The sequence below is a fragment of the Saccopteryx bilineata genome, chromosome 4 (genome assembly GCF_036850765.1).
Source record: "Saccopteryx bilineata isolate mSacBil1 chromosome 4, mSacBil1_pri_phased_curated, whole genome shotgun sequence".
Lineage (NCBI taxonomy): Eukaryota > Metazoa > Chordata > Mammalia > Chiroptera > Emballonuridae > Saccopteryx > Saccopteryx bilineata.
Genome location: NC_089493.1, coordinates 13,681,989 through 13,708,689, shown reverse-complemented (window position 1 = coordinate 13,708,689; position 26,701 = coordinate 13,681,989). Strand labels below are relative to the sequence as shown.

The following is a 26,701-nucleotide window of genomic DNA, read 5'->3' as shown; positions in this document are numbered from 1 at the left end:
CCCGAGTTCCGGTCACCACACTGCTGCTGGCTCAGGAGCTTTGAAGCCGCAGGGTTGGGTTTTGGGGCTCCTGACTAATAGGTAGCCCCATCAAAAAAAATATGAATATGGCTTTTCTTGGGGAAACAAATTAATGTAATGAGCTGAATTTATCAAGTTGGCCCTCAGTCATGGGACTCACAGCATCTCACTCCGGCCCCAACCCTGCTCCTTCTGGGGTCGGCAGCTTGAGTTGGTTTATGTGCCGCCTCGGGCCTCTGGGGATGGCTGTACCGGGGAAGGGATGGAGGGGAAGGACTGGGGTGTCGAAAATTCAAGTTTAAAAAATCATTGACTCGGTAGGAGCTTCTCATGTGAAACACACCCCCCCCCACCCCCCAGCTTTCCTGTCACCACCCGGATGAGGCGCTTTTCTCTCCGGGTCCACCGCCTTCTCTCCCTGCCCACCCGCGTTCTCTCCGGTTCCACCCGCATTCTCTCCCAACCCACCCAGTTCTCTCCCGACCCACCCGCGTTCTCTCCCGGTTCCACCCGCGTTCTCTCCCGGCCCACCCGCGTTCTCTCCCGGTTCCACCCGCGTTCTCTCCCGGGCCCACCCGCGTTTTCTCCCGGTCCCACCCGCGTTCTCTCCCGACCCACCCAGTTCTCTCCCGACCCACCCGCGTTCTCTCCCGGTTCCACCCGCGTTCTCTCCCGGCCCACCCGCGTTCTCTCCCGGCCCACCCGCGTTCTCTCCCGACCCACCCGCGTTCTCTCCCGGTTCCACCCGCGTTCTCTCCCGGCCCACCCGCGTTCTCTCCCGGCCCACCCAGTTCTCTCCCGGCCCACCCAGTTCTCTCCCGACCCACCCATGTTCTCTCCCGGTTCCACCCATGTTCTCTCCCGACCCACCCAGTTCTCTCCCGACCCACCCGCGTTCTCTCCCGGTTCCACCCGCGTTCTCTCCCGACCCACCTAGTTCTCTCCCGACCCACCCATGTTCTCTCCCGGTTCCGCCCACCCAGTTCTCTCCCGGCCCACCCAGTTCTCTCCCGGTCCCACCCGCGTTCTCTCCCGGCCCACCCGCGTTCTCTCCCGGCCCACCCGCGTTCTCTCCCGGTGCCACCCATGTTCTCTCCCGACCCACCCACCCGCGTTCTCTCCCGGCCCACCCGCGTTCTCTCCCGGCCCACCCGCGTTCTCTCCCGGTGCCACCCATGTTCTCTCCCGACCCACCCAGTTCTCTCCCGACCCACCCGCGTTCTCTCCCGGTTCCACCCGCGTTCTCTCCCGACCCACCCAGTTCTCTCCCGACCCACCCGCGTTCTCTCCCGGTTCCACCCGCGTTCTCTCCCGACCCACCCAGTTCTCTCCCGACCCACCCGTGTTCTCTCCCGGTTCCACCCGTGTTCTCTCCCGACCCACCCGCGTTCTCTCCTTCTCTCCCGGTTCCACCCGCGTTCTCTCCCGGCCCACCTAGTTCTCTCCCGACCCATCCATGTTCTCTCCCGGTTCCACCCATGTTCTCTCCCGACCCACCCGTGTTCTCTCCCGACCCACCCAGTTCTCTCCTGACCCACCCGCGTTCTCTCCCGGTCCCACCCGCGTTCTCTCCCGGCCCACCCGCGTTCTCTCCCGGTCCCACCCGCGTTCTCTCCCGGCCCACCCGCGTTCTCTCCCGGCCCACCCAGTTCCCTCCCGGCCCACCCAGTTCTCTCCCGGTCCCACCCGCGTTCTCTCCCGGCCCACCCGTGTTCTCTCCCGACCCACCCGCGTTCTCTCCCGACCCACCCGCGTTCTCTCCCGGTTCCACCCGCGTTCTCTCCCGGCCCACCCGCGTTCTCTCCCGGCCCACCCAGTTCTCTCCCGACCCACCCATGTTCTCTCCCGGTTCCACCCATGTTCTCTCCCGACCCACCCAGTTCTCTCCCGACCCACCCGCGTTCTCTCCCGGTCCCACCCGCGTTCTCTCCCGGTCCCACCCATGTTCTCTCCCGACCCACCCAGTTCTCTCCCGACCCACCCGCGTTCTCTCCCGGTTCCACCCGTGTTCTCTCCCGACCCACCCAGTTCTCTCCCGGACCCACCCGCGTTCTCTCCCAGTTCCACCCGCGTTCTCTCCCGGCCCACCCGCGTTCTCTCCCGGCCCACCCGCGTTCTCTCCCGGTCCCACCCGCGTTCTCTCCCGGCCCACCCGCGTTCTCTCCCGGCCCACCCGCGTTCTCTCCCGGTTCCACCCGCGTTCTCTCCCGGCCCACCCGCGTTCTCTCCCGGTGCCACCCATGTTCTCTCCCGACCCACCCACCCGCGTTCTCTCCCGGCCCACCCGCGTTCTCTCCCGGCCCACCCGCGTTCTCTCCCGGTGCCACCCATGTTCTCTCCCGACCCACCCAGTTCTCTCCCGACCCACCCGCGTTCTCTCCCGGTTCCACCCGCGTTCTCTCCCGACCCACCCAGTTCTCTCCCGACCCACCCGCGTTCTCTCCCGGTTCCACCCGCGTTCTCTCCCGACCCACCCAGTTCTCTCCCGACCCACCCGTGTTCTCTCCCGGTTCCACCCGTGTTCTCTCCCGACCCACCCGCGTTCTCTCCTTCTCTCCCGGTTCCACCCGCGTTCTCTCCCGGCCCACCTAGTTCTCTCCCGACCCATCCATGTTCTCTCCCGGTTCCACCCATGTTCTCTCCCGACCCACCCGTGTTCTCTCCCGACCCACCCAGTTCTCTCCTGACCCACCCGCGTTCTCTCCCGGTCCCACCCGCGTTCTCTCCCGGCCCACCCGCGTTCTCTCCCGGTCCCACCCGCGTTCTCTCCCGGCCCACCCGCGTTCTCTCCCGGCCCACCCAGTTCTCTCCCGGCCAACCCAGTTCTCTCCCGGTCCCACCCGCGTTCTCTCCCGGCCCACCCGCGTTCTCTCCCGACCCACCCGCGTTCTCTCCCGACCCACCCGCGTTCTCTCCCGACCCACCCGCGTTCTCTCCCGGTTCCACCCGCGTTCTCTCCCGACCCACCCAGTTCTCTCCCGACCCACCCGCGTTCTCTCCCGGTTCCACCCGCGTTCTCTCCCGACCCACCCAGTTCTCTCCCGACCCACCCGCGTTCTCTCCCGGTTCCACCCGCGTTCTCTCCCGACCCACCCAGTTCTCTCCCGACCCACCCGTGTTCTCTCCCGGTTCCACCCGTGTTCTCTCCCGACCCACCCGCGTTCTCTCCTTCTCTCCCGGTTCCACCCGCGTTCTCTCCCGGCCCACCTAGTTCTCTCCCGACCCACCCATGTTCTCTCCCGGTTCCACCCATGTTCTCTCCCGACCCACCCGTGTTCTCTCCCGACCCACCCAGTTCTCTCCCGACCCACCCGCGTTCTCTCCCGGTTCCACCCGCGTTCTCTCCCGGCCCACCCGCGTTCTCTCCCGGCCCACCCAGTTCTCTCCCGGTCCCACCCGCGTTCTCTCCCGGCCCCACCCGTGTTCTCTCCCGACCCACCCAGTTCTCTCCCGACCCACCCGCGTTCTCTCCCGACCCACCCGCGTTCTCTCCTTCTCTCCCGGTTCCACCCGCGTTCTCTCCCGGCCCACCCATGTTCTCTCCCGGTTCCACCCATGTTCTCTCCCGACCCACCCGTGTTCTCTCCCGACCCACCCAGTTCTCTCCCGACCCACCCGCTTTCTCTCCCGGTTCCACCCGCGTTCTCTCCCGGCCCACCCGCGTTCTCTCCCGGCCCACCCAGTTCTCTCCCGGTCCCACCTGTGTTCTCTCCCGGCCCACCCAGTTCTCTCCCGACCCACCCGCCTTCTCTCCCGGCCCACCCGCGTTCTCTCCCGGCCCACCCGCGTTCTCTCCCGGCCCACCCGCGTTCTCTCCCGGTCCCACCCGCGTTCTCTCCCGACCCACCCGCGTTCTCTCCCGGCCCACCCGCGTTCTCTCCCGGCCCACCCGCGTTCTCTCCCGGTTCCACCCGCGTTCTCTCCCGACCCACCTAGTTCTCTCCCGACCCACCCATGTTCTCTCCCGGTTCCGCCCACCCAGTTCTCTCCCGGCCCACCCAGTTCTCTCCCGGTCCCACCCGCGTTCTCTCCCGGCCCACCCGCGTTCTCTCCCGGCCCACCCGCGTTCTCTCCCGGTGCCACCCATGTTCTCTCCCGACCCACCCACCCGCGTTCTCTCCCGGCCCACCCGCGTTCTCTCCCGGCCCACCCGCGTTCTCTCCCGGTGCCACCCATGTTCTCTCCCGACCCACCCAGTTCTCTCCCGACCCACCCGCGTTCTCTCCCGGTTCCACCCGCGTTCTCTCCCGACCCACCCAGTTCTCTCCCGACCCACCCGCGTTCTCTCCCGGTTCCACCCGCGTTCTCTCCCGACCCACCCAGTTCTCTCCCGACCCACCCGTGTTCTCTCCCGGTTCCACCCGCGTTCTCTCCCGACCCACCCGCGTTCTCTCCTTCTCTCCCGGTTCCACCCGCGTTCTCTCCCGGCCCACCTAGTTCTCTCCCGACCCATCCATGTTCTCTCCCGGTTCCACCCATGTTCTCTCCCGACCCACCCGTGTTCTCTCCCGACCCACCCAGTTCTCTCCTGACCCACCCGCGTTCTCTCCCGGTCCCACCCGCGTTCTCTCCCGGCCCACCCGCGTTCTCTCCCGGTCCCACCCGCGTTCTCTCCCGGCCCACCCGCGTTCTCTCCCGGCCCACCCAGTTCCCTCCCGGCCCACCCAGTTCTCTCCCGGTCCCACCCGCGTTCTCTCCCGGCCCACCCGTGTTCTCTCCCGACCCACCCGCGTTCTCTCCCGACCCACCCGCGTTCTCTCCCGGTTCCACCCGCGTTCTCTCCCGGCCCACCCGCGTTCTCTCCCGGCCCACCCAGTTCTCTCCCGACCCACCCATGTTCTCTCCCGGTTCCACCCATGTTCTCTCCCGACCCACCCGCGTTCTCTCCCGGTCCCACCCGCGTTCTCTCCCGGTCCCACCCATGTTCTCTCCCGACCCACCCAGTTCTCTCCCGACCCACCCGCGTTCTCTCCCGGTTCCACCCGTGTTCTCTCCCGACCCACCCAGTTCTCTCCCGGACCCACCCGCGTTCTCTCCCAGTTCCACCCGCGTTCTCTCCCGGCCCACCCGCGTTCTCTCCCGGCCCACCCGCGTTCTCTCCCGGCCCACCCGCGTTCTCTCCCGGCCCACCCGCGTTCTCTCCCGGTCCACCCGCGTTCTCTCCCGGCCCACCCGCGTTCTCTCCCGGTGCCACCCATGTTCTCTCCCGACCCACCCACCCGCGTTCTCTCCCGGCCCACCCGCGTTCTCTCCCGGCCCACCCGCGTTCTCTCCCGGTGCCACCCATGTTCTCTCCCGACCCACCCAGTTCTCTCCCGACCCACCCGCGTTCTCTCCCGGTTCCACCCGCGTTCTCTCCCGACCCACCCAGTTCTCTCCCGACCCACCCGCGTTCTCTCCCGGTCCCACCCGCGTTCTCTCCCGACCCACCCAGTTCTCTCCCGACCCACCCGTGTTCTCTCCCGGTTCCACCCGTGTTCTCTCCCGACCCACCCGCGTTCTCTCCTTCTCTCCCGGTTCCACCCGCGTTCTCTCCCGGCCCACCTAGTTCTCTCCCGACCCATCCATGTTCTCTCCCGGTTCCACCCATGTTCTCTCCCGACCCACCCGTGTTCTCTCCCGACCCACCCAGTTCTCTCCTGACCCACCCGCGTTCTCTCCCGGTCCCACCCGCGTTCTCTCCCGGCCCACCCGCGTTCTCTCCCGGTCCCACCCGCGTTCTCTCCCGGCCCACCCGCGTTCTCTCCCGGCCCACCCAGTTCTCTCCCGGCCCACCCAGTTCTCTCCCGGTCCCACCCGCGTTCTCTCCCGGCCCACCCGCGTTCTCTCCCGACCCACCCGCGTTCTCTCCCGACCCACCCGCGTTCTCTCCCGGTTCCACCCGCGTTCTCTCCCGACCCACCCAGTTCTCTCCCGACCCACCCGCGTTCTCTCCCGGTTCCACCCGCGTTCTCTCCCGACCCACCCAGTTCTCTCCCGACCCACCCGCGTTCTCTCCCGGTTCCACCCGCGTTCTCTCCCGACCCACCCAGTTCTCTCCCGACCCACCCGTGTTCTCTCCCGGTTCCACCCGTGTTCTCTCCCGACCCACCCGCGTTCTCTCCTTCTCTCCCGGTTCCACCCGCGTTCTCTCCCGGCCCACCTAGTTCTCTCCCGACCCACCCATGTTCTCTCCCGGTTCCACCCATGTTCTCTCCCGACCCACCCGTGTTCTCTCCCGACCCACCCAGTTCTCTCCCGACCCACCCGCGTTCTCTCCCGGTTCCACCCGCGTTCTCTCCCGGCCCACCCGCGTTCTCTCCCGGCCCACCCAGTTCTCTCCCGGTCCCACCCGCGTTCTCTCCCGGCCCCACCCGTGTTCTCTCCCGACCCACCCAGTTCTCTCCCGACCCACCCGCGTTCTCTCCCGACCCACCCGCGTTCTCTCCTTCTCTCCCGGTTCCACCCGCGTTCTCTCCCGGCCCACCCATGTTCTCTCCCAGTTCCACCCATGTTCTCTCCCGACCCACCCGTGTTCTCTCCCGACCCACCCAGTTCTCTCCCGACCCACCCGCTTTCTCTCCCGGTTCCACCCGCGTTCTCTCCCGGCCCACCCGCGTTCTCTCCCGGCCCACCCAGTTCTCTCCCGGTCCCACCTGTGTTCTCTCCCGGCCCACCCAGTTCTCTCCCGACCCACCCGCCTTCTCTCCCGGCCCACCCGCGTTCTCTCCCGGCCCACCCGCGTTCTCTCCCGGCCCACCCGCGTTCTCTCCCGGTCCCACCCGCGTTCTCTCCCGACCCACCCGCGTTCTCTCCCGGCCCACCCGCGTTCTCTCCCGGCCCACCCGCGTTCTCTCCCGGTTCCACCCGCGTTCTCTCCCGGTTCCACCCGCGTTCTCTCCCGGTTCCACCCGCGTTCTCTCCCGGCCCACCCGCGTTCTCTCCCGGCCCACCCGCGTTCTCTCCCGGTTCCACCCGCGTTCTCTCCCGGTTCCACCCGCGTTCTCTCCCGGTTCCACCCGCGTTCTCTCCCGGTTCCACCCGCGTTCTCTCCCGGCCCACCCGCGTTCTCTCCCGGCCCACCCGTGTTCTCTCCCGGTTCCACCCGCGTTCTCTCCCGGCCCACCCGTGTTCTCTCCCGGCCCACCCGCGTTCTCTCCCGGTTCCACCCGCGTTCTCTCCCGGCCCACCCGTGTTCTCTCCTGGTTCCACCTGCGTTCTCTCCAGTACCTTGTAGTTTCTTGTCTTGGTTGCCATTTTTAAAAGCCATTCAAAAGCAGTTATTTTGTGTAATCTTCATAACTGGTCTGCCGGGGCGCTGCTGACCTCTTCGGCTACACAGGTGTCCCTGCCTTCCCCGCCGCTTCTCGACCCGCCCTTGAATGCCTCACTTTAGAAATGATGTGGCCCACGATCATGTCTCATCTTATTCTGTGAAGTGTTAAGGAAACCTCACGCCTAAGTATCCAGGTTTAGGAAACTATGGTCCACCCTGCTCCTCCCGGGCCCTCCTGTGTGTGGGCGTGGCGGCACTCCGAGAGGACCCGCTCCGTCTACTGGCTCCACGTTGCTGTGTCCACCCGGCCCACCCGCTCATTTTACACACGGAGGGGCGGAGGCTCAGAGAGGGGATCAGGCTGCCTCAGATGACCCAGCTAGTTAGAAGCAGGTGCATTCAGAGCCTGGGCTCCGGTCTCCGTCATGCTGTGTCACTCCCTGTGCAGCGGATCCCCTCTGGTGGGAGGGGAGGGTGACATCCACCCTGCTAGAAGCCCTTACGAAGGTCACGAGATGCACAGCAAGGATCGTTGAGGGTCTGGATGCTTCCTGCCCTGATGGCCTAGTCTCGCCTGTCTCCTTTGAGGGCTGGCAGGTAACAAGCAGAATTCGGCAGTCTCTCTCTTGGCTTAGTAGGTGGAACTGCAGAAGCAGCCCCAGGAGGGAAAGGGCAGGGACAGCTAATGCACCCTAGCACTTCCTCAGTCTGGACACTGATCGTGACCTGGTGACCTCATGTGTGTCCCTGTGAGGTGGGACTGTTTTTTTGTTTTTTCTTTTGTATTTTTCTGAAGCTGGAAACGGGGAGAGACAGTCAGACAGACTCCCGCATGCGCCCGGCCGGGATCCACCCAGCACGCCCACCAGGGGCGACGCCCTGCCCACCAGGAGGCGATGCTCTGCCCCTCCGGGGCATCGCTCTGCCGCGACCAGAGCCACTCTAGCGCCTGGGGCAGAGGTCAAGGAGCCATCCCTAGCACCCAGGCCATCTTTGCTCCAATGGAGCCTTGGCTGCGGGAGGGGAAGAGAGAGACAGATAGGAAAGAGGGGGTGGGGGTGGAGAAGCAAATGGACGCTTCTTCTATGTGACCTGGCCGGGAATTGAACCCGGGTCCCCCGCACGCCAGGCTGACGCTCTACCGCTGAGCCAACCGGCCAGGGCCTGAGGTGGGACTGTTAACCGGAATTTGCACTTGAAGACTCTGAGCACAAGAGGTTTGAAGTGTACCTTTTGTAATCTGCCGCGGTGCAGCTCAGAGAAGGATTGGGATTAGATACGGTTGTTTTCCGTTTGGGTATCATATGGAAGTTTGACAATTGCATTTTTTTTTCCCTTGGGGAAAAAGAATGGATGAAATGAAAGATGTCTTTAATATTTTGTTCACTGTATGTTTTGAAAGTCAGTGGTTCATGTGACTAATATCATTTAATGTGGTGTATACTCATTCCAGACACCGGGAAAGCATCGGAATGAAACTGCCTCAAACTGCTCTAGCGTATGCATGGAAATATAAAAATGAGTTGTTGTTTTAAATAGATTTGCACATACTTTTTTATTGTATAACTTTTATTGTTTTCGACTTGGCTAAAGACCTACACTGATGTAGTGATGGGCAGAATCTCGCTGAGGTTTCTACATGTGGTGTGGACTTGTCACCATTGAGAGAACTGTGAGCTGTGGTCATCATGTCTCAGCAACGTGGACGGTGCGGGGAGGAGGAGGACAGCATGGGGAAGAGAAGGAGGAGGAGGAGAAGGATGGCGTGGGGAGGGTGGAGATGAGGCCTGGGCGGATTGGATTGGGAGAGGTGGGCAGAAGCTAGGTCTCACTGGGTCTGAATTCGCAGTGACGAGTTTGACAGTCATTCTGAATGTGATGGGAGCTGCCCGAGTGGTACGATCAGATCTGTGTTTCGTGAGGCTCACTCTACTTACCAGGCAGAGACAGGGAGCGTTCACCTCTTCCTCGGGGTGTGTAATCAGTGCAGAAATGTCACTGGGACCCGTTGCAGCCCCGATGGTCAATAGTCCTTTTCTCCCATTCCAGAATATGGCTGAGCACCCTGTACCCACGAATGGCCCACGGAACCCACAGATCTGGAGACTCGGCGACTCATTTTAAAGCTGACCTCATCAGCTACTTGGCAGCTTACAACGTGCCTCCTCTCAAGCCGTGGATAGACATCATCCAGGACCACGACCTCTCTGAGACGAGGTACGTGTCATCTTCGCAGTTTGGGGCGCTTACAATAGGTAGCCCCTTGGGAGCCACGCGAAGTTTGGCGGCCAGCGGTGTTGGAAAGAGGTTGCATGACATTTGACTGTCCTTCATGACGTGATAAGACGAGGAGGTTGTCACTGCATCTCCTGGTTCTCAGCCACTCAGGTGGAAGCCAGGAAATCTCCCACAACCCTTTAGTACCCTTAAAATGAGCGAGTCCTTTGCCTGGTACCTTACGCCAGGGAAGTTGATGTGCTTGAAAATGAGTTTAAGTATCAGTTACTCCTCCGAGGAAGCACCGCAAGGAAATGGATTGGCTCTTAGAACATTTCACGATGATATTAGTTTTCCTGTGTCTATTTTGTGATTTTGGGGGGGTCCATAAATCACATCACTGCATTCTGTAATTTACGTTTTATATCTTTGTAGCGTTTTCCTCATTGGATCCACCCCAGGACGCTTTCAAGGAAGTCAGAAAGATAACTGGGGACACTTTAGGCTTAGGAAGGTAACAGAATTTTTTACTATTTAACATTTAAAACAATTTAGTATATTCTCTCTCCTTTTATCACTCTGTTTTGATGGCAGCATCACAATATCTCTAGCACAATTGTGGGCATATAGAAGGAACATGATAAATCGATTTGTCTAATTATAGTTTTCAGTTATTTTTAAAGTTTTGTTATGCCTCTTCTATAGGTGTAGACTGTTCTAAATGGAGGTCTAGTTATAGATCTTATAATGAAGATAGAGACTTCTCATTTTGTAGCTTTTGATCAGCATATTGAGGACTTTTAACATACAAATTCAACAAAGAACAGAATGTAGTGTTGAGTAGAGGCTACAACTGAGCCAGAATGTATTTTATTTACTAAACCAGCGCCCTTAAGAGAATTGTTACTACAAAAATGACATTTGCTGCTGGTATGAAAATGAACAGAGAAAGGTCTTTAACAAAATAAAACAACAAGCAAGTTGAAGATTAAAGTTTTCTTCATCTCCTTTTAGGAAAGTTTACCAACCTTAATAATATCCCTACAGTGGCTTTCTTAAAAGCCTTACCTCTTTCTCCATTAATTATTTAGGTTATGTAAGAATTCCCCTTGGTTAATGAAAATCTTAGTTTATTTTTTTAATGAGACCACAGCTGAAAGTGGGCAAGATCTCACAGACAGCATCTTCACATCTTGACCTCAGGAGAGTACAGCACTCTGCCCAAGTGCATGGCTTTGCAGGTAGATGCCCAGACCTGGGCTCAGATCCTCACCTGGAATTCACAGTCATGTGACCTTGGCTTGCTCCTTAACCTCCCTCTCTTATCATCTATAAAATGGGCATAGTGGTGCTTCACAGCCCTGGCGGGTAGTTCATTTGGTTAGAGTGTCATCCCGATACACCAAGGTTGTGGAATTCAATCACCAGGTCAGGACAGATACAAGAATTGACCCATGAATGCATAAATAAGGGGATCAACATTTCAACATGGTTTTCTCTCTCTCCCCATTTCCTCTGTCTTCTCTCTAAAAATCAATCAATAAAATATTTATTTATTTACGTACTTACTTACTTATTTAATTTTTCTTAAGTGATAAGCAGGGAGGCAGATAGACTCTTGCAGGATCCACACAGCAAGCCTCCTACCAGGCAATATTCTGCCCATCTGGGGCCTTTGCTCCATTGCTCTACAACTGAACTATTTTAACAATCTGAGGCAAGGCCAGTCTTCAGCGCCCAGGGCCCAACTTGCTCCAACCAAGCCATGGCTGCAGGAGGGGAAGAGAGAGAGAGAAGGGAGAGGGGGAGGCATAGAGAAGCAGATGGGCGCTTCTCCACCTGTGTGCCCTGACCAGGAATTGAACCCGGGACATCCACACGCCGGGCTGAGGCTCTACCACTGAGCCAACCAGCCAGGTCCAATTTAAATGAAGTAATGGATGCGGGCCCATGCTGAGTGTTCAGTCAGCATTTGTGGACTGGTGGTTCAGGCAGGCCAGGCAGCAGCACGTGCTGTGTAAGATCACAGCCTCCCTGGAAGAGGAAGAGCCTCTTAGAGTTGTCTGACCACTTTCCACACGCAGTAGCTCAGGCTGCCTCACAGCTGCCTCGCGGGGGAGACGGGTGGTGACCACAGAGTTCCGAGTCATTGGTGTAAATGGAGCCGAGGGCCATGTCCGGGGTTGTGCAGCCGACTGGGGGCTGAGCACTGAGTGGACACGGGTCTTGTCGTTGTTAGTTCAGCCTTGTCCCCCACACGGTGCTGCACCCAGGGGGCGACTTGAGAACTGTCTGGGCTTTTTGGTAGGACGGTTTGTAAATGTTGCTGCCTACGCTGTGTGTGTGAAAGAAAATACACGTTAAAGTAAACAACGCGGCGGTCAGAACACGAGTTCCACGGCAGCAGGGACGGCACTTCCCGTTCTTGCTGTCTCCAGCCTCTGGGCGGACACTCGGTGTGGATGTTTAAGTGGCGAGGATTTCCGGATGCTCTCTGAATTGTTTCTGAGGCTTTGCACAAGGATCAAAGCAGGAAATACAGATCAATTTTAGTGCTTAAGGTAGTATTATGTACATGTCAAAGGTTCTCTCTTATTTTAAGAGTAGCAGAGCTACCTGGAGCCCAGTGTTAAACCTTTTTCAGATGCTAGGAGTCAGAATGTACAATAATCTGGCTTCTGTGTACTGTGTAGGCGTATTAAACAACCATGATTTCAAGGAAAAATCTCACTTCACAGACAGCTTGGTGGTTTATCAGCCATTCCTGTTAACGCGGATCTTTTAAATTTCTTTTTATCTGTTTTTGCTTTTAGTACACATCAAAGAACTTTGGTTGGGAGAAGAGGACATCTCCCGTCCACTTACTCCATTAAAATAAAGTATTTTTAGCATTTAAAAAATGTTTCCGGCCCTGGCCGGTTGGCTCAATGGTAGAGCGTCAGCCTGGCGTGCAGAGGTCCCAGGTTCGATTCCCGGCCAGGGCACACAGGAGGGGCGCCCATCTGCCTCTCCACCCCCCCCTCCTTCCTCTCTGTCTCTCTCTTCCCCTCCCGCAGCCAAGGCTCCAATGGAGCAAAGATGGCCCGGGCGCTGGGGATGGCTCCTTGGCCTCTGCCCCAGGCGCTAGAGTGGCTCTGGTCGTGACAGAGCGACGCCCCCTGGTGGGCATGCCAGGTGGATCCCGGTCGGGCACATGCGGGAGTCTGTCGGACTGTCTCTCCCCATTTCCAGCTTCAGGAAAAAAAGAAAGGAAAAAAAAAAAATAAATAAATAAATAAATAAATAAATAAATAAATAATGTTGCCCAATGAAGAAAAAAAATTGTATTATGTGGGTATGAAATTGATCACTAGTATTTTCAACATTTCTTTGCCGATTTGGGAATTCAAGGGGGGAAAGCCGTGTCCCGAGCTGTTATAGCGTTTCTGTCCGCACCTGTGTGTGTGACCATGTGACTGCCGCGTTCACGTCCGTTCTCTCCCAGCTGCTGCGGGAGCACGCGCCTCCCATGCCCGCGGCGGAGCCCTGGCCCATCGTAGGTCAGTTCTCCAGCATCGGCTCCATGGGGGCTGATGAATCCAAGTGGCTGTGTTCCGAGTTCAAGGAGACCTTGGGGACCCTGGGGAAGGAGAGCAGGACCCCGGGGAGAAGTGCCACTCCTCTGCACTTGGTAAGTGAGCTTGCGACACGACACGAGCTAATTCTTTGCTTCCTTTAGTCCCCAAATCTTCCTTTGACATAGGGGGGGCCCCATGGGTCGTTCGGGATGGAAGCTGTTGTGTTTGTAATCACGTGGCCCTCGTTTCCTGTGGCACGAGGGGGGTGGGGGGTACGTGGGGCTCAGCCACAGCTGCACGGCAGCCACCGACAAGCCCGCGGGTCTGTTCCCTCCTCGAGTCGTCCGGCCCAGGAGAAGCTGCTTGGTAAGGCGCTGCCGGCAGAATTCCGAGCACTGGTGAGTGCTGAGACGCCTTGCAGTTCAGAGTTAATTTTGCATTCAAGTCAGTGTCGATTAGGCATTTCAGAGGAGAATCTCAAATCGAAGTTTAATTTTATATAATCGTCAGATTAATTACTGGATATTCCATTTCTTTTCCCCCATAAGATGGGAACTTTTTAAAGTTTAAAGCACATTTTCCAAGCCTCTAACTGTTTTTAACTGAGATTTTTATTTTCTTAAAACCTAATCAGCACTTCTTTTAACAAATAGTTTCTTCAACATGGTACCTTCCAAGTTTTATTGGGTTTTTTTCTTATTTATTTTTAGATCTATCCTTCGGTGGAAAATGTACGGACCAGCTTAGAAGGGTATCCAGGTAATTGTTGGGAAGACTGTCACGGTTGTATTTTTTTGTGTGTTTATTTCATAAATGCCCCAGTCAACTTTTCAAAAACAAGTAATAAGAACACCTTCCTCCTAGAATGAGGAAAGTATTGGTTAGAGCAGGGGTCAGGAAACTTTTCGGCTGAGAGAGCCATGAACGCTACATATTTTAAAATGTAATTCCGTAAGAGCCATACAACAACCCGTGTACGTTACACGTTATCCAATAAAAATTTGGTGTTGTCCCGGAGGACAGCTGGGATTGGCTCCAGCCACCTGCAACCCTGAACATGAGCAGTAGGAAATGAATGGATTGAAATACAAGAGAATATTTTATATTTTTAACACTATTGTTATTTTTATTAAAGATTTGTCTGCGAGCCAGATTCAGCCATTAAAAGATCCACATCTGGGCCCTGGCCGGTTGGCTCAGTGGTAGAGTGTCGGCCTGGTGTGCAGGAGTCCTGGGTTTGATTCCCGGCCAGGGCACACAGGAGAAGTGCCCATCTGCTTCTCCACCCCTCCCCCTCTCGTTCCTCTGTGTCTCTCTCTTCCCCTCCCGCAGCCGAGGCTCCATTGGAGCAAAGATAGCCCAGGCACTGAGGATGGCTCTGTGGCCTCTGCCTCAGGTGCTAGAATGGCTCTGGTCACAAGAGAGCGACCCCCCGGATGGGCAGAGCATTGCCCCCTGATGGGCGTGCCAGGTGGATCCCGGTCGGGCACATGCAGGAGTCTGTCTGACTGCCTCCCCATTTCTGGCTTTGGAAAAATACAAAAAGAAGAAGAAGAAAAAAAAAAGATCCACATCTGGCTCGTGAGCCATAGGTTTCCGACCCCTGGGTTAGAGGTTTGGGGATGATTTTTTCCCTTGGAAATAGCAAATTTTGAGCACTGGTGATGTTCCAAAGATGGTACAGTTGGGTAGTGTGTATATGTTAGTTAATCCTCACAGTAACCCCCTGAGCAGTCGTTAATCTCATTTCTACCAATAAGGCTTCTCGGCCCTCGGCCACCGACAGCTCGGCTGTCCAGGCAAGACATCCGAACGAAACCAGCTTCTTCCATGGCTCCACGCCTCCCAAAGCAAAACTGGCGTGCCTTGCTCTGGTCTTTCCCCCTCCCTCCCCACCTCCACATCCTCCCTGCCTGTGTCTAGGGTCCTTTATGGCTCTTTCGAATATAAACCCTGGATACAGATATATTGAAGGCTTGGAATTTACGTTTAATGTTGAGATGACACTGTTGGTTTAGCCTGGCTGATACTTCTCATCACTCAAGGGCTTCACCTGTAAATGCCCAGGATGATTTTGCAGACATCACCTTTTCTCTGTTTCTGTCACATACCAGTGCTGGGCACTAAACTTTTATTTCGGCAGTTCCCCAGATAGTGCCTTCCGGAAGGTAATGACCAGAAACCTAAAGCACGGCGGCTCTGCCTAATGAGAAGTCCCGGTGGGCACCGCGCCTGGCTGGGAGCAGAGTGCTCGGACTGTAGACTAGTTTAGTCCACTCACTGCTTGACAAACTGGATGTGACCCTGCCAGAAAAATCCTGGTGGGGTTTGCAGTGTTTTAGCAAGTATGTCACTTTTTTTTTTTTTTTCTGAAGCTGGAAACGGGGAGAGACAGTCAGACAAACTCCCGCATGCGCCTACCGGGATCCACCCAGCATGCCCACCAGGGGTGAAGCTCTGCCCACCAGGGGGCGTCGCTCTGCCCCCCTGGGGCGTCGCTCTGCCGAGACCAGAGTCACTCCAGCGCCTGGGGCAGAGGCCAAGGAGCCATCCCCAGCGCCCGGGCCATCTCTGCTCCAATGGAGCCTTGGCTGTGGGAGGGGAAGAGAGAGACAGAGAGGAAGGAGAGGGGGGTGGAGAAGCAAATGGGCGCTTCTCCTATGTGCCCTGGCCGGGAATCGAACCCAGGTCCCCCGCACGCCAGGCCGACGCTCTACCGCTGAGCCAACCGACCAGGGCCTGTATGTCGCTTTTTAATGGCAGAACTAAAATCATTTCACTGAGACTCAGGGATGTAATGGTGTGTTTATTGTTTATTTGTCTGTTTGTCTTCTTCCTGCACTTCTAATAGGCTAGATCCATTCAAAGCATACTTTCTAACAGAGAACATATTTTCAATAGAGCTGTTTTCTAACTGGTCCTGAAACCCTGAATATGTTTTTAGTAATTTGCTATAGGAGATGCAACACGGCCAAGTTGGCGAAATTGAAAGCCCTCTTTGGGTAGAGTTTACTGTGGAGAAGTTCCAACCTGTGTTTGGAAAGTGACTTGATGGAATCTACAGTGGAACTTGCCTCTTTTCAAAGATGAACAAAAAATTGGCTTTTAATTGTGTTTGCACTTGGAACCATATCTTTATTTTCTTTGCAGGAATATGGCTTTTAGAATTCCTTTTTTAAAAAAACCTAACTGTTTACTAAACATCTTAATTAACTTATTTTGGTGATCATTCTGTCCTGTGTGTAAGAATCTGTTAAGCTAGTACGAAGTCTGTTTGGAAGTAGCAGAGGGGCAGGGGAAGAAGGCAGGAGAACCCGTTCTCCAAGGAGTTCTCAGCCTGGTCTGCCCCAGGGGTCCCGGTCTTGGGCAGAGACAGGAGAGACAGGCCAAGGGTGTCTCACTTCATGAGGACGACAGGACGGGACCGGGGTTCCTCCCATGTTTTTTCCTAACACTTCAAATCTACTGTTATAGGTATTAAATTACCACCCCCACCCCACACACACACGTGTGATTAAATGGTTTTTTCTTTGCAGAGAATAAACATTTACATTTCATATGCATCTCTAAGAAAGGAAGCCCCATTGAGAGAACAGTAGCCAAGACAGTCCAGACATTTTCTTTTAAAGAAATATTTTATAAAAAGAAATAGGGGAAGTTGTTTTTGTTTTTTCCCTTTTACCTCCTTTGTTTACTATAGCTTTTCTTAATGAGGGATCCTCAAACTATATTCCCCATAAGCGTTGTTACTCTGTGTTTCTTCTTTCAAAAGCTGGGGGCTCTCTTCCCTATGGCATCCAGACGGCAGAGAAACAGAGCTGGCTTCATTCCTATTTCCAGTAAGTGACTGGTTTAGAATGCTATTCTTGCTTCTTGAGGAATAAGAGGGTTGTTTCTGTCAGATGTTTTTCTTACATAATATTGCCGTATATTTTAGCTACATCTATTAGTGATAGAAATAATTAAAAAGAAGACTTTAAACATCTTTTCGGAATGGATTCACACCCAAGAGTAAAATGTATCTCTGTGGCGTTTCCGCCTGGAGAGAATTTAAGAAGATGTCACAGGTTGTATCAAAGAGAATGGTGTACTCACCGGTTTTTAGATTCTAGTTCTGCTTTTCATTTAGTCTTCTAGTATAGTATTCAGATTACGACCAGTGTGTACTTTCTTGCCAGTGATTTGTGTCTTTGCTGTCACTAGCCAATGGGCAGCCGAGACGTCTGGCCGCAGCAACGCCATGCCGCACATTAAGACGTATCTGAGATCCTCTCCAGACTTCAGTCAGCTTGCTTGGTTCCTTGTCACAAGGTAAATAGTCTTTATATTCTGGATGGGAGGGAGGTTTACAGTGTGTTTGTAACTCCTGCTCTCAATACTGAATGAATTTCCAAAACGTGATTTTATGAATTGTCCTGGGTTTTGTGTGTGTGTGTCTCTTAATGTGAGCCTGTGTAGAGAAGGCAGCCCTGGCCTGATTTTACCTGCAGAGCGTTCCAGTATTATTAGAAGACACCTGTGAGACCTCACTTAGATAATTTAGAAAATGCTTAGCACCCACTCTCTCCGCCCTCCCATGACAAGGGAAGAAGTAGACCCCAAATCTAAGTGACACCTACCGGTAACTTTTGTTTGTTTGCCGCCTTATCTCAAGTCAGAACATCCCAAACTGAGCTCATCTCTAGAGGGAGAGTTCTTTCCCAGCATCCTTTGCTTTAGGGGAGCCCGCCCGCTCTGTTCATCGGGCTTAACGCCCGGTGGTCCTCTCGTCCTGTTCCTTCCTTTGGGCGTTCTGCAGCGTTGACTGGGGTCCTCCTCCCGTGGATGCAGGACATGCAGGGTAACACAGTAAGACTGACAAGTGCATCTGATATGCTCACAATTTCAGAGAGGTCAGAAACAACAGCAATAGGAAGAGAGATGTTTTTGGTTGAGGCGGGTGTGTGGATGGAAATACCCATCAAAGCCTATTCATCCTTGATGTGTGTCAAACTTTGCTTTTCTTTTTTTTTTTTTTTGTATTTTTCTGAAGCTGGAAACAGGGAGAGACAGTCAGACAGACTCCTGCATGTGCCCGACCGGAATCCACCCGGCACGCCCACCAGGGGCGACGCTCTGCCTACCAGGGGGCAATGCTCTGCCCCTCTGGGGGGTCACTCTACCACGACCAGAGCCACTCTAGCGCCTGGGGCATAGGCCAAGGAGCCATCCCCAGCGCCCGGGCCATCTTTGCTCCAATGGAGCCTTGGCTGCAGGAGGGGAAGAGAGAGATAGAGAAGAAGGAGGGAGGGGGGTGGAGAAGCAAATGGGCGCTTCTCCTATGTGCCCTGGCCTGGAATCGAACCTGGGTCCCCCGCACGCCAGGCCGACACTCTACCGCTGAGCCAACCGGCCAGGGCCAAACTTTGCTTTTCTAATCCCTGAAATTACCAGGACAGATACGTATCACCTGGACTTCTAAAATGGTCACCTATCTGCGGTCCTGTCCCATGGTTGTCCTCTTGCCAGGCCACCTGCCCTAGGTTGTCCGTGACCTCATTGTCCTCTGTTCAGAATCTTCCCCCACGTCCTGTAGACTGAAGTCCAGAGTCCTCAGTTTGGCCTTCAGACCTCAGCTGAACCATTCTCACCTTCCTCATCCTGTGTTCCCCCACATGCGCCCCAGAAACAGCCAGGCTGCCCCCCTTGGCCCTGAGGTCATCCTGCCGACAGCCCGTGTATTCCCTGCACTGGTCCTCTGTCTTCTCTCTTCCTCTCCACTCGCTGCCCACTGAGTAGTGATGGTGCCCAGGTCCGGTCTCATCTCCTCCTGGAGGCTTTGCCGTACCCTGCTGGTCCCCTTCCCTCCTCCGGGTCCTCAGAGCTCCTGTGCACCGCTCATGTCAGCACCAGACACTTCTGAGCACATCTCGTTCGTTCATTCATTCATTCATTCATTCATATTTTCTCGCTCGCTCTCTTGCATGCTATCCTCACAACGTTTCTACAGCGTAGCGTTAATCCCTTGGACAAATGCGGGAACTAAAACACAGAGGCCAAACCAAGGACCCAGGCCCGCCCTCAAACACTGTGCTGTAGGGTCCTGAGGACCTGGGTCTGGGCAGCAGGTTGCTCATTAAATAGGATGATCAGGGAAGGACTGACTGGTGACATTAAAGCAGAGACTGGAAAAAAGGGAGGGAGCCATGTGGCTGGGTCGCTGGAGGGAAGCTTCCTGGGAGGAGGGCGGAGCGGCAGAGGCAGGAATGGGCTCACCGGGCTCGGGTCTTGCTGGTGTGAGTAGTGTGGGAGGGCAGGTGAGGTCAGGGCTGTAGCTGTGGCCAGATTTGGCCTTTTACCTGCGTTAGAGGCAAAGTTACTGTTGTCTGATGTCTCCCAAGTTTCCTAAAAGCTTTGTTAGTTATGCATGTATGAAAGGAAATTCAGTGTCAGTGTAGTTGATAATGAGAATTGATCAGAATAAGTGCTTTTTACATACTTGTTCCATGAGGCTTTCTGGAAGGCATGGTTCTAATGCCCTTGGTTTTAGCTTATGCTCACATTGTGTTTCTCAGCAGATCAGTCTTTGCATTTTGGTCAAAATCATTTTTTTGCAGCCAGAGCTTCATGCATTACAGGAAATTTAATAACCTGTCCCTCGCATATGAAATGCTCCGTCATGGTGAAAGTCTCCCCTCCCCCATATGCCCTGTGCATTCCTGGGTGTCCCCTCCATTGTCCTGGTAGAGAATATAATCACCTTGGCCATAAACTCAGAACTGACTTGTGAGTGCTACTGTCCTTTGATTTAATATGTTTTCTTAACTTTAGATTGATGAGAATCATGGATTCTAGTCCAGATGAACTCATAATGCCTAGCAGATCTAACAGTTCATCAACAAAGTGGCAGATGTTTTAAGTTTTAAGAATTGGATTTTGGCCCTGGCCGGTTGGCTCAGTGGTAGAGCGTCGGCCTGCCGTGCGGGGGACCCGGGTTCGATTCCCGGCCAGGGCACATAGGAGAAGCACCCATCTGCTTCTCCACCCGCCCCCCCCCCCGCCTTCCTCTCTGCCTCTCTCTTCCCCTCCCACAGCCAAGGCTCCATTGGAGCAAAGATGGCCCGGGCGCTGGGGATGGCTCCTTGGCCTCTGCCCCAGGCGCTAGAGTGGCTCTGGTCGCGGCAATGCGACGCCCAGGAGGGGCAGAGCATCGCCCCCTGGTGGGCAGAGCGTTGCCCCTGGTGGGCGTGCCAGGTGGATCCCGGTCGGGCGCATGCGGGAGTCTGTCTGACTGTCTCTCCCCATTTCCAGCTTCAGAAAATACAAAAAAAAAAAAAAAAAGAATTGGATTTTAGCAAAAGATAAATACATAACGCTTTCCTACTTTTATTTAATGATACCAGTCATTGTTCACGTTTAGGACGAATAATTCCTTTTTGTTAAGCGCAAAAAAACTAAAGCAGACCCCCCAAAAAAAAATAATAAGCAAGATGGACGGTAAAGAATGTGAATTTTTACTAACGTGATTATGAGACATTTTAAAATAATCTTGATCTGCACATCTAAAAAATAGTTGCCCTTCAAGATGGTCACCTTTTAAAATTTAGTACTTTTACCAAAAATAGGTGCTCCTCCATTTCAGACCTTGAATTAGTTTTTTGCTGCTGTGTAATAAGGTGCCACAAACTAAGTGGTATAAGCAGAGGATCACAGTGTTGATGAGGGCTGAAGTATCCTCTGAGGCTCAGGGTTCTCTTCCAAGTTCAGTGGTTGCTGGCAGGATTCAGTGCTTACGGCTGTAGTCCTGCTTTCTTTGTGGCTGTCAGTCAAGGGTCATTCTCAGTTCTGAAGTCCCACCTCTGTGCCCTGTCACATGGTCCTCTCCATGGACAGTTCACAGCAAGCTGTTTGCTTCTTCAAAGCCAAAGCAGAATCTCTCTCCTCAGGAAGAACCCGGTCACTCTTTCCAGGTCTCACCTGATAAGGCCAGGCCCACCCATCATCGTTCCAAACCTTTGATTAACTTAGTTGGCAGATTGGTCACCTAGTCATGGGAGAGAAATCCTATCATACTGACAATTTTTGCCCCCACTCAGGAAAGCCGGGGGATTACTAAGGACGTGTACATGGGGGACGGGGGCGGGAATTCTGCCTCCCACACACCTCATTGGCATTTAGAACCCGTTGTGTTCCGTCCATCTTATTCTCCAACCTTCATTGGAAGTCATCCCTCAATTATTACCTGTTTTCTTTTTTCTTTTTTTTTCTTTTTTTTTTTTGTATTTTTCTGAAGCTGGAAATGGGGAGGCAGTCAGACTCCCGCATGCACCCGACCGGGATCCACCCGGCACGCCCACCAGGGGGCGATGCTCTGCCCATCCGGGGCGTCACTCTGTCGTGACCACAGCCACTCTAGCACCTGGGGCAGAGGCCAAGGAGCCATCCCCAGCGCCCGGGCCATCTTTTGCTCCAATGGAGCCTCGGCTGCGGGAAGGGAAGAGATAGACAGAAAGGAAGGAGAGGAGGAGGGGTGGAGAAGCAGATGGGCGCTTCTCCTGTGTGCCCTGGCCGGGAATCAAACCTGGGACTTCCACACGCCAGGCCGCCGACGCTCTACCACTGAGCCAACCGGCCAAGGCCTTACCTCTGTTTTCAAAATTGAGGTTTGTTTTCCACAGTTAAGCAAAACTCCCCTTGGATATACTCAAAAGACTGAACTTCAGGCTCCGAAGATCGGTTAAGGAGGGCAGTTCTGTGATTATTGGGAGACAAAGGAGGCACTTGTTGGAGTGAGGGAACAGCCCTGCAGCCAGGCTGGTGGGAGGACCACGTTCACTGGGGAGCGTAGTGCTGTTCAGAGCAGTAAGTCTTATAAAAGATAAGTAGGGTTCCTGAAGATCTAATTCCCTAATCTTCAAAACAAAACAAAACAACCCTCTCCTCACCTTAGAGGTACACTTCACGTGTCCTACTCGTGTGCATCTCATTAACCTGTCATTCCCGCCCATCAGCAGCAGAGGGTGCTTTCTTCTTGGCCAAAGGGACTTCGTTTTCTCCAATGGACGTTTCACAAATGTGATAACTGCCTACTGAAGATCAGGGGTTGAAATCTTCATAAAATGCTTATGAAAAATTCAATATGGTTTTTGTCTTCTATTTTATTTTTCCTTTTAAATGTACATAAGTCAGTTTCCTGGTTGCTCTCATTATATTGTGATTGGAGTTCTGAGTGAATACATTTTTCACAGATCCCGGGTGATAATTTGAGCATCGTAAAATCCACGCTAAAACCACTCGTAGTGAAATTTGCATTGTATTGGACTCTGCGTTAGTGTTTGTTCAACTCTTAAGAAAATGAGTTTGTAATTCCTGTACTTTTTTCCCTTACCAAAATACTCATCCTGATTATTGGTAGTTATTTGTTTAACGTCTATATTTTCTTTCAGGCCAACAAATACAGTGCCTCGTACAGTGCCTGGTCTGTAATGGCTCTGCACATTTTGAGTGAATGAATGAATGAATGGATGATAGGTATCACCCGTAATCTAATTACCATTCATTTTCTAGTTGCTTCTCAGGTTTTAAGTTTGTTTTCCCTTTTGTACTGTCCAGGATGATTAGGTTTGCCCTTCAGGTCCATCTCAAATGTTCTCTTTGCAACTTTCTAGCTCAGCAGACAGAGCTCATTGCTCTTTTTACCCTTTGTGTTGTGTGGCGCTTTTTGCTTACGTATTTTCTGCTCCATAGGACGCACCTGACCATAAGACACACGTAGGGTTTTAAGGAGGAAAATAAAAAAAAATATTCTGAACCAAATGGTGTGTTAAAATATTTAATAAAATATTGTCTTTTTCGCTCCATAAGACACACGGGCATTTCCCCCTCCACTTTATTTTGGGGGGTGCGTCTGTGGAGCAAAAAATATGGTAGGCTTTTTACATCTTCGCTGTTGGTTCCTTATGGGCCCCATTTCTTCATATTCTGAGCTCCCTGAAAGCAGGTGTCAGATCTTACTCACTTTTATATCCTTAGTATCTAAGAGTAGTAAGCCTGGCTTATGGCTAGTGACCCACACACGTTTGAATCAGAGCCCTTTACAACCCCGGCTTTTTCAAGTAGGTACCATATGCACAGACTCAGAAACCGATGTGCAGAGAAAGCTTCTCTTCCCGCTCCTGACCCCGAGCCTATCAAGTTCAGACCACAGCTGCCCTGGTTTTAGGTTTTAATAGCATTAACTCCATCAATAATTTTTCAAACCCCGGTATCTCAGATGGTATCTCAGCATGCTGTGGGGGGAGTAGCACCAAAGTAGAGTCCACCTGTCCACATCCTGATTTGGGATTGCCACTTATACTAGCCTTGCCACTTGAATAGTCATTTCTATAATCTGGGCTTTCCTCTGACTTATTGAGTGCTCAGAGAATAATAAAAAATATATATGAAGATTACCCATTAAACTATATGATGTATTAAATATTAATTAACACCTTGATTTTGGTAGCTGCTAACTACCTCATGTTATTATTAAGCTCGTATTCCTTAGGCCTCTTGAGATTTAAGACAGCAGCTTATAACTTGACTTGGGCTGGTAAAACACACAATACAATACACAGATGATGTATTATAGAACTGTACATCTGACACCTATATAATTTTATTAACCAATGTCACCCCTGTAAATTCAGTTAAAAAAATTAAAAAGGAAAAAAGAAAGCAGCTTATAAAGCCTTAAACTGTTTTGTTTCTGTAACATAATGCTGCATGTGACCTCAAGCCTTGTCCGTAGCCTTTTCTAAACTTAATGTACTTTACTTAAAAATTGCTCCTTCTAATTAATTGGAACTCACCAGTTATTAATGTTGGCTGGCAGTTTCCTCTTTTGTCTGGTTGCTCTCATGGAAAGCTATTTGTGGGTTTTGATCCCACCATGAAGTCATGCTGTGTTTGGTGGGGAGCCTGTTGTTATGGAAATTACTGGGGCATGATAACCAATCCAGCGTTTAGATTTTGCCACCAGACTAAGCAGCCAAGGAGATGAGCTCGAGGAGGCAGCCTGGGTGGAAAGGTAGTGCCTAGGAGTAATTGGCAAAGGCAGCGAGAACAATTATGAAAGCTGTGCCTTGTGGGTGGGCAGAAAGCTATTGCCTTTATAGTTGCCTAGCAACTGACAGGCCTAACAGGGCCTTGGGATGAGCAGAAAGGTTGGTGCTGCCACTTTGGGGGGAAAACGAGACAAGTGCTTGACTGCAAAACCACCGTGGCTGTTTGAGGAAATAGAAAAGGCATTCTGCTGTCAGCATAGCTGTGTAATACTTCTCTAATGTCAATTCCTTTGATTCTGAACAAATAGCCTTTTCCTCCTTTGTCTGAGCTTTTGGGTCCAGAATCAAATTGGATCACACACACACACACACACACACACACACACACACACACACAGGATTCGTCCACGTCGTTGGGTAGACTTGCTTGCCTGGTGCTGCTGCTCCAAGAGACTGGGACTAGTTGGTATGCCTCAGCAAATGGTCACAGATAACCATTATTTGTCACCAATACTGGTGATCAGCCCTAAAACCTGTGAGTGACTTTCTTTCTACGTTAGAGATGACTCAAAGTCACGTCAGCATCCTCGCTTTCCTGCACCTTGGGGCAAGTAGACCGAAGACAGTGGACGCCCCTTCTCACGCTCAGGGGAGCAGGTCTCACGGAGCATTCTCCCTGGAGGGAAAGGCTTGAGACCCCTGACCCAGAGCTTCTAACCCATTGTACGCTGGCTTTGCTAGTTACAAGGTGTTACCTGTGGCTTGACACAAGAAGGTGCTACTTGGGAGTCCTTCACCAGGGATGGGACCCCAAAGAAAGCCGCTCGCAGATAACACAGATCCTTGCGAGGTGTTTACTATGTGCTGACAAAGCGCTTCTTTATGCCAACTCATTGAATCCTCCCAGCGAGGAGCTGGTACCAGGACTAGTACCCTCATTTCGGAGCTGTGAGAACTAAAGCGCAGAAGCCGAGACAGGTGACCCGGTCAGTAAGGCGGTAGAGCAGGATTCAGACCCAGAGAGCATAGCGTGAATATTTCTTGCTCGTGAGCCAGGCGCAGACTTTGCTTATGGTGATGCACCAGACAGGCGTGGTTCCTGCCCCCAGGGAGCCTGGCCTCCAGGGCTGCGGCCCCGTGGTCCTTCTGAGGAGCCACTGAGCCATTTCACCCGCAGGTGTTGTAAAGTACCAAAGGCTACAGAATTAATATTAATATTTTAGGAGGCTTGGAGAACATTTTATTAATTTGGGTTAAGAGAAATTGTGAGAATAGTCTCTGTGCTGTGTGATTAGCATAACCAGGATGGCTCTTGCCATTGTATTGTAAATGAAAAGGGAAGGAAAGCATAGATTCCCTGACATTCCACCACACCTGTGGGGAAAGGAGTGAATGGCTAGCCAGGTGCAGGAAGGGGAAAGCCAAGATAAACCTTTTCTTGTAGCAATGAGCCATTTGCGGGCATTTGTCCCCACAGAAACTACCTCTCTTATGTAATGCATGTGGTTGATACATCTGACTCTGGACAGAGAGATGGCGGATGAACACTAGAAAATATAGGAAGGCCTTTTAATATGTAAAGAGATATCTTTCTACCATTGTGTTGACTTGTAAATTTTGTTTTCTCCAAAATGATGTATGGTTTGCAAATTGAATGTGGTCCTATCATGTTAAAGGACATATGACTATAACCAATAGCGGTAAGGGGCTCCTAATTGCAATTTTTGCTTCTGTACTTCCCACTTAAAAAACTATAAAAACTAAGTAGAACAAAGAGCCAGTGCGCTCTCCGTCAGATTTCTGTCGGAGTTCCCGCCGCTTGGCCAAGCTAGACAATAAAGCTTTGATGTGTAACCGATGGACCTTGCTTCCGTCTTCCATAATTCGGGTCCCTTCAAATTTGGATTAACACTTCCGTCATGACATCGTGCTGCTAACTGAGTCTCTGGGAAGAGCTCGGGCTCAGAAACCCACAGCAGCCCCCGCTGCCTCCGTGCTGACGGGCCCTGTCTTCCCTCCCCGCTAACGCTGTTCTGCTGCTGAGCCAGGCTTTTCTTTGCCTCCTCCCCCAGCCCTTCCCCCAGAATGGGCTGGCTTCCTCCCCACCGCTTCGCTGGAGCCTTGCCTACCAGTGAAGGTTTTAGTTAAGCCACTAGCTGTCATTTGTGGCCCCTGCTGAGCACCCTTGGGTGGCTGTGTGGCTGGCGTTGAGTGGCCCATGCTGCTTTTCCTTAGTCTCCAGTGCCCTTGCTCTGTGGGTCCGCCCAGACGTATGCCGAGCCAGGCTTTGCTCTGTGTGGTGCAGCGCTAACGGCATCAGGGCTCTCTTCAAACTCTTCCGTGACCTGGTCATTCCGCTCCCATTTACAGGTCAACATCTGGGCAGCGGACCGATTTCTAGAGCCGCCAATTCCTCCAGCTTTTGCCCATGTGCTCTGTCTGTACCAAACTCAGCTGCCTTGCACAGTGGTTCATGCTGCTAGAGCCCGGGTCTTCTGGATGTTTCTGTTGCCCCACATTGCTTTTTAAGTCCCATATCATCTTTCAGTCTTTTCTTCCCTGCATTTGCAAATACACATTCATTACCTATTGCTGTGGGCCTGCAAATGTGTCTGCGCTTAGACTAT

General features: G+C 53.4%; 1 protein-coding gene and 1 non-coding gene across 5 annotated transcripts in view; both read left to right on the top strand.

Annotated features, from left to right (window-relative positions):
• TDP1 (tyrosyl-DNA phosphodiesterase 1) overlaps nt 1-26,701 on the top strand; it is a 67,705-nt gene that overhangs the window by 19,713 nt on the left and 21,291 nt on the right. For all 4 annotated transcript variants that reach the window (XM_066276083.1, XM_066276085.1, XM_066276086.1 and 1 more), the window contains exons 8-13: nt 9,326-9,493; nt 9,929-10,007; nt 12,978-13,163; nt 13,761-13,809; nt 16,823-16,889; nt 17,254-17,361. In XM_066276083.1, coding sequence (XP_066132180.1) covers nt 9,326-9,493; nt 9,929-10,007; nt 12,978-13,163; nt 13,761-13,809; nt 16,823-16,889; nt 17,254-17,361 — 657 coding nt within the window. The remainder of the gene's footprint in view (nt 1-9,325; nt 9,494-9,928; nt 10,008-12,977; nt 13,164-13,760; nt 13,810-16,822; nt 16,890-17,253; nt 17,362-26,701) is intronic.
• Nucleotides 19,969-20,044, top strand: TRNAG-GCC (transfer RNA glycine (anticodon GCC)). The gene has a single exon. It is a non-coding gene; the product is annotated as a tRNA-Gly (tRNA).